At 41.3% G+C, this 7,829-nt stretch overlaps 1 protein-coding gene across 1 annotated transcript; it reads left to right on the plus strand.

The window, feature by feature from the left end:
• The first annotated feature begins 4,740 nt into the window (after positions 1–4,740).
• LOC148029989 (uncharacterized) lies at positions 4,741–5,335 on the plus strand. Its single transcript, XM_087687177.1, has one exon. The coding sequence runs from the start codon at positions 4,802–4,804 to the stop codon at positions 5,330–5,332; it is 531 nt and encodes a 176-aa protein (XP_087543303.1). The 5' UTR covers positions 4,741–4,801; the 3' UTR covers positions 5,333–5,335.
• Positions 5,336–7,829: the final 2,494 nt, after the last annotated feature.

The following is a 7,829-nucleotide window of genomic DNA, read 5'->3' on the forward strand; positions in this document are numbered from 1 at the left end:
AAATATCAATAACATTTCTTGCTTGTTATGGTTGTAGTCTAGTCATAAAATGACCAATAACTTTGATTACTAATATTTTAGTATCATCCTCTAACAACAAATGAATATTCTATAATTGGAGTTATAGGTGGTGTTCCCTAAAGATTATAACAGACTAATATGAAATGAAATATGAGTTTGAAAATATAGACACATTCCTAATCTAAATGCATTTGAAATGGTTTTCATGAACAATATAAAATTATCCATAATATCTTGGAAATTATTAAATTTTAGGATGCCATTCAATAAATTTCAATCCCTACTTTTCAATATGAAGCCAAACGAAATCACTTTCTTCAAAGGTAACAACTTTGAGTCCCTTGTTGTTGGCATGAGATGTAAAACTTTGCTTTGATTCCTTTGTCTTGTCAATCACTTTTAAAATTTTCATATGGCCACTAGAAAAAAAGTTAATAGTTGGAACATCTATAGTTATAATGTGGTCATAAAAATAAGTAATGTATTTCCATTTAAAATTTTAAAGCATACCACACCAATAGGAAAGTGTAGAGTGTTGTTGTAAGCAAACTACAAGCTAGATAAATACTGGTCCCAATTGTATAGGATCTAAGAAGGTCTAGTATAATGCCATTAGTTTCTTTGCCTTGCCATTGCTTTTAGGGGTAGAAGATAAGGTGAAGTTCACCTTAGAACTTAAATTTTGAACCATGCAACCCAAAAATGACTACAAAATCTACCATCATGATAAAAAAATATTACCTTTGGAAATCAATGATGGGAAAAAATGGTATTGATGAAAAGTTTAGTACCTTAGGGTGTGTTCATAGTCTTTTCATAAGAAACAAAGTAATCTTGTTTATTAAATCAATCTATAATAGTCCATATCATTATGGATAGATATAGTAGGAAAACCAATAATAAAAATGTATATTTATTCCTAGGTGCATTAAAAATAGGCAAAGGCATAACTAATCCAAAGGCTTTACCATGATGATGTTTCACTCACTAATAAATAATACATTTGAATGCATACTTAGCTACACCATGTTTCAAATCAAGACAATGTCAGAGAGAGAACCAGGGAGAGAGAAAGAGGAGAGAGAAGATTGCAAGAGAGAGAGAAAGACTTCAGAAAGAGAGAGAATAAGAGTGACGAGGAGAGAGAAATACTAGATTTAGAGAGAGAAAGACAAAAAAGAAGGGGACGCCATAGAAGCTGTGAGCAAGAAGGGAGAGAAAGTCTGTAATTGTATTAATGTGTCAAAAAGATATGTAAAATTACATATCCTCTCCTTTTATACCAATGTCAATGTGACATGGCATAGTATCAATATTATTTACACTAACTCCTTATTCTCATATTCTTACAATCCATCCCCACTCAAAAATGAAGTTTTTTATCCTCAAAAACAAATATCGGACTTATTGGTATAGCCAAGTGGGGGGGCTACAGAGTACAGCAATACAAGTGGTAAAGGAAAAGATTACTTAATACTCAATAGTAGTACTAATCTATACAGGTCAAAATCAGCTTGTAGCCACCCGGATCAAAAGGGAAAGTTGTATCGTTGCCATGCATTGGATCAACTTTCATAAGATCGAAATCAAATACAGCTGGAAGCATGATCATCATGATGGTACTCACTAACAAAGTCACCATTGCATGATGATCATCCAAATCCACATGCTGTCCATGATCTGCCTTCTTGAACTGAACTTCTTGTTGTGGACTCATAACAAAATGGTATTCAACAAGATGTTCTCCATCATTTGCATCATAATATTCAAATACTAAGAATATTTTGGCAGACTTTGCCCTGCATGTGGCTTGGTGATTACAAGATAGTGGCTTAGCACATCGATAGCATAAGCCCGCAGCATGCAGTTCCCGTATCGTATCACTAGTAAGGTGTCTAATACGTTTAGCCTTAGATAGCAATTTACACACCTGCTCATCACCATTGGTCAACTCTATAATAGTTTTGACATGCTGCTCATAGTCATCTTGCTGCCCATGTATAACAGATGGCTGTCCATGCTCATCATGTACAACAAATGGCTGTCCATGCTCATCATGTACAACAGATGGTTGTCCATACTCATGACCATATTGCTCATGCTGTCCATACTCATGACCATATTGCTCATGCTGTCCATACTCATGACCATATTGCTCATGCTGTCCATACTGCATACGGTGATAATAGCCATGCTGCACATCAGACAGACAGTTTGGTTGAGCATATGCATTTGCTTCCACTGATGTTTGCTGCTCACATACATAAGCATGCTGCCTTTGATCATTAGTCCCACAGCATTGGTCATAATCACTTGCTTGCTGTTGATTAAAGCTAGAAGTGTACTGATAAGCATAACCATTTCTGTCACATCCATAAGAACTAGGCTGGTCAACCAAGAGAGCTTCACAAGTATAATCATAACTATTTTGCTAAAGAGATGGATGCTCATAAGCATAAGCATGTTGACCATAATAACCATTCTGCTGCCAAGGTTCAATGGAATGATACTCTGCATTATGATATGGTACATCATATTTATAAGCATTAACATGCTATCCAGATGTACTTGCATACTGCTCATATTCATTTGCATGTTGTTGTTATTCATATTCATAAGATGCATGTAGATCATAGTGTGTACCATCAGCATATACATGTTGTCCATAAGCATAAGCATTTGATTCAAGTGTACCATCAGCATATAGATGCTGGCCATAAGCATAAGCATTTGATTCAGGTCTTGCTGTTTTTTCCATAACCGCCTTTATAAGAGCAATACACTGATTAGCGAAAACTCCAAGTTTGTCAATTCTAGCTTGTGTTTGAAGCCAACCTTGTTCACTAGAACTGGAGCTATTGATCTCAGCTGCCATTGCAGTCAAGTTGAAGAAATATGTTGTTCCTTGAAAAATATAAGTCCAAATAAGGTGTATGATAGCTTCACTCGAAGGTTAGGATGTCTAGTATCAAGTAGAAATCCTTGTTTGAATTTAGGAGTAGCAATACCCCTCTCTGTTTAAGAATTTCGAGAACTGTCCACAGTGAACTGCTAGTGAACTGCCGGTACTAAATAGGCTCTAGCTAGAGAAATATGTGTCCAAATGAGACGTTTGATGGCTCCACTTGAAGTTGGTGGTCTAGTATCAATTCCAGTTGTTCTTGTGTCGTTAGAATGATGCTACTAATTTCTGTAGCAACTTTCCCAAATCTGTCCCTGTTTGGACTGCACCCTGTTTTGGCACTGTAATGACCCTATTTTGCCTCGTAATCATTACCTTTCATCTAGGGAAAGTTGTAAGGAACTTGAGATCAGTAAGAACACTGATTAGAAATGCACAAACCCTACAAATACATCCTTGATACATCCAAGAAGTGCTCTACAAATAGCCCAACTGATCCTTACTACCGAAAGGGATGTGCAACCAGCCAACTGCTGTGTTGTCTGTGCCTTCTGTCGGGTAGCCAGGCTCAGAGGAGGAAAGGGGGGTTCACTGACAAGAAAACGTGGTTATGACAATATCAAAATTCCATGCAAGATCCTGAACCTTGGGAGCATTTTTCTGATCAATCAGTACACATATCCATAACTGATCAGGCTTTGTGTGCCTTATAATCTGATTCCTCCAATGTTCCACCAGATTTGGAGGGACCACAATAAGAGTTGCTCTAGAGAGATACAACCTTACTGCATCTGATGGCTTGTTGAGTGCATCCCTCAAAGTTGTGATGAGGGCACAAAAACACCTGTCTTAAACATTTGGACCAGTTTGTCAGGGCTCAAATTTGCAAGCCATGTCAGAACGGCATTTGTTTCAGCATCCCTTAAAGATGCACAATCTTTGAGAACGTTTGCAAAGTGTATCACGTTTTGTTCCAGACAACATGCACCTCCAGCCTTGTGAAACCCTGGAAAAGACGAAATGGGTCCAGATTCCCATCTTTCTTCTAGGTCAGAGCAGCTTTGATACAATGGATCTTTGTTCGTGTTGCAAAACCATGCCAACCCTTCATCCGGTTCCTTAGCTATTTTCCGCCACTTGCTGCATGAATCACACTGAACCCAGATATCTTCCACAATCTGGACCTGATTCTAAAATGCGATGCCTCACAGGCCTACTATTTTGGAAAATTCCACATGTGGACTCTCTACATCGCCTTCTTGCTAGCATGCTTTGTGTCAAATGGTGTGAGGATGGGTTGGAAAGTTGACATGAGTCCCATCAGGTGGAGTCACAAGTGTGCCCTGTGTCTTTAAGATGAGACAAACGGCTGTCACAGTTTTTTTCCTAGGCCTGGTTTATCACAGAAAAGACCAGTCTGAAGGATTATGTGACCCGCATGAAGGAAGGGCAGAGTGATATTTACTACATAATTGGAGAGAGCAAGAAGGCTATGGAGAACTCTCCTTTCCTAGAGAAACTGAAGAAGAAAGGATATGAGGTTCTGTTCATGGTGGATGCTATAGACGAGTATGCGATCTGACTACAACGATGAGCTCTTGTGGTACAAAGACCTTGTGCACCACGCCCGCAACAGAGAATGATGGCCCTCAGCATGCCACTTGTCCCAGGTGGTGTATTCTTCACGCAACTACTTGTCATAGGCTGGCTCCTTACTAGCCCCAACATCTCTTGGAGGGCACATGGGAGGTTTTGGAGGATTTGGCAAGACTGCAAGTACGAGCTGTTCCATTGTCGACAAGCGAGGCTCTCCTTGATAATGCGGAGCCTGCAGTGGGATTTTGGTTAGACGATGGGGAGGTGTACACTAACATAAGAATGCTTCCAAATGGAGCACCCATTGTATGCAATTCTAAGGGTTGCAGGCCCTTAACACCTACTGAGTGCAGAATGGTTGGACTCTCAGGTACATCAGACTCCACTGATGTACATGATACCGTTAGGTGGAAGGGTGAAGGCAAGGCTACTGTGCCTGATGTTTATAATGCTGAGCGTCATTACCAGTCCCTGCTGCAAGAAGATCCTGATAATCCTTTACTTCTGACGAATTATGCACAATACTTGTATGAGGCTAAAGGTAATGTACAGAAAGCTGAAGAATACTATGAGAGGGCCATCTTAGCATGTCGAAACGATGGTGAAGTATTATCACAGTATGCGAAATTACAATGGGATGCGCACAAAGATCAAGATCATGCAGAGGACTACTTTGAACAAGCTGTACAAGCTACCCCAGATGACTGCTATGTCTTGGGATCTTATGCCTCGTTTCTATGGGAATCTGAGGAGAACGAAGACAGTGAACCTGCATCTCTTGCTAACCCACCTACCTTGGGGACTTCCATGTGACCTTCACCAAACCACAATCTTTTCCAGTAAAAGCAACCCATGTGAGTGCTGACAAGATTTCTGCAATTACTTTAAGATGATTGTACGCATCAGTTCTTCTGCCTTCTGTCAAGGCTAATGCTTTTGTCAAAACGTCACCAAGCGGTTTCAGTAGATTTCGCAGTCCAAAAGTATCTGGTTACTTGCTTGGAAACTTCCATCTCTTCTGAGGCAAACGTGTAAAATATTACATGGTGCAGCGAATAGAATCTGAGAAAGAGATAGAGAGTACACAACAGATAAGAGGAGAATCAGTAAATTCTTTAACTCCAAACAACTGATACAAAGATGGCTCTGTCCACCCGTGCGCTTCCACTGTGTGAAGCTTAGATGGCGATCTAGACAGAAGATAGGTGAAGAGCTTAAGGCTAGCTAGAATAACAACTCTGACTGGGTGAAAGATGTGTGTATGATGGCTGCGAAGGGGTTTAGCTTTTATAGCCCGCGAAGGTCATTAGGTCAGCCTGCTGGCCGACCTACCATATGAGCCTCCACTAGTCGGCCAGGGAATATCCCCTTTACCATCGGGGCCCCTTTTAACTCCCTTACCACACAACTCAATGCAATGTGCCTCGAGTTGCTACCAGCTTAACCACTCCGTCTAACCCAAAGATTAGACCCACAACAGTCACCTTTTTGCCATCCGGTCACATAGACCTCATCTGATATACAAGTCAGGACTCAACCAATGTCCGGGCTCACATTTGGCTTCTCCTCATAATGGGGGCCTTACAACTTTGAGCACCATGGATCATTGGTAGCACCTAATGAGGGTGGGGCATTGATCATATCTAACACCCCCCCTCAATTTCCACCCATAGGTGAACTATCTTCTCGGCCCAATGCCGAGTCTCTGAAGATGAACTTGAAGCAGATCCTTCGTAAGTGCTTTGGTGAAGATATCTGCTCCATTCTCCTCTGTTGGACAGTAGACCAATTCCACTATCCCATCCTCCATCAAATCACGCACATAGTGATACTGGATCTCTATATGTTTGGTGCGTGCATGAAACACTAGATTTTTGGCAATGGCGATGCAACTCTGATTGTCACATCTCAGCACAGTTGGTTCTTCATCCTGCACTCCCATATGCCATAGAATCCTTCTCAACCATACGGCCTCACATGCAGCAAAACAAGCTGCCTTGTACTCTGCTTCGGTAGAAGACAATGCCACTGTTGATTGCTTCTTACTAATCCAAGAGAAAATTCCTGAACCCAAAGAAAAACAATAACCAGAAACTGACTTCCTGGAATCAATGTCTCCTGCCCAATCTGAGTCACAGTTCCCCACAAGAGAAGTTCCGAAACTGTATGTGATACCATAGTCAAGAGTTTTCTTCAAGTATCTGAGCACCCGCATCCCAGCCTTCCAATGACTCTCATGAGGTTTGTTTGAGAACCTGCTCAAAACACCAACAGCAAAACTGATATCTGGTCTGGTGTTACACAAGTAGATCAGACTGCCGACCAACCTCCTATACCTCCCAATGTCTGCTAGTGCTGATGTATCCTCGACGGATAACTTTGCATTCACCTCCATAGGTGTAGCTATCTCCTTGCACTCGGTCATGCCAAATGCCTTCAAGATCTCCCATGCATACTTCTTCTGAGAGATGAAGATCTTTCCTGGCTCTTGCCAGACTTCAATCCCCAAACAATAGTGTAGCAAGCCCAAGTCTATCATTTCAAACTCAGAACTCAAAGCCTTTCGAGTTTGGTTGATCATATCTTCATAGTCACCTGTAATAAGAAGGTCGTCCACATATAGGACAATCACTATAGACTTTTTACCATCCCTGTAAACATACAAGTTAGCATCTGAGGCACATCTTTTGAAGTTTAGGTTTAAAAAGAACCTATCTATCCGCTGGTACCATGCTCTGGGGGCTTGTTTCAGCCCATACAATGCCTTCTTCAGTTTACACACTTTGCTCTCAGAATGGGGGGCCTCAAACCCTGGTGTCTGAGCCACATACACCTCCTCCTTGAGGTCACCATTTAAGAACGCTGACTTAACATCCATTTGGTACACTGGCCACTTCTTGTGGGCAGCCACTGCAAGTACTGTGCGAATAGTGGTCATTCTGGAAGTTGGGGCAAATGACTCTTGAAAATCAAACCCTTCAACTTGTGAAAATCCTTGGGCAACTAGTCTAGCTTTGTACTTTTCTAAGGTACCATCAGCCTTGTACTTTACCTTCCAGATCCACTTGGTGCCAATAACCTTCCGCTTTGCTGGTCGATCCACTAGCTCCCAAGTGTCATTCTTCAGTATGCTGTCATACTCTGCCTGCATAGCAGCCTTCCATGATGGATCTGCAAGTGCTTCTTCTAAGTCAGTTGGCTCCTTTACTTCTCTCATAATATCAACCGTCACGGCCATATTGACTATGTGAGCAGAAGCCCTCCTTTGCTCCTCTATTCTCTGAGACCTCCTTGGTCCGTCTGCCTTCTC

Source organism: Lygodium microphyllum, chromosome 10 (assembly GCF_053477565.2).
Source record: "Lygodium microphyllum isolate KBCC chromosome 10, Lygodium_microphyllum_v1.1.10, whole genome shotgun sequence".
NCBI lineage: Eukaryota > Viridiplantae > Streptophyta > Polypodiopsida > Schizaeales > Lygodiaceae > Lygodium > Lygodium microphyllum.

Excerpts from the sequence above, each read along its gene's own strand:
- LOC148029989 (XM_087687177.1), top strand. The coding sequence starts at position 4,802 with ATGCTTCCAAATGGAGCACCCATTGTATGCAATTCTAAGGGTTGCAGG.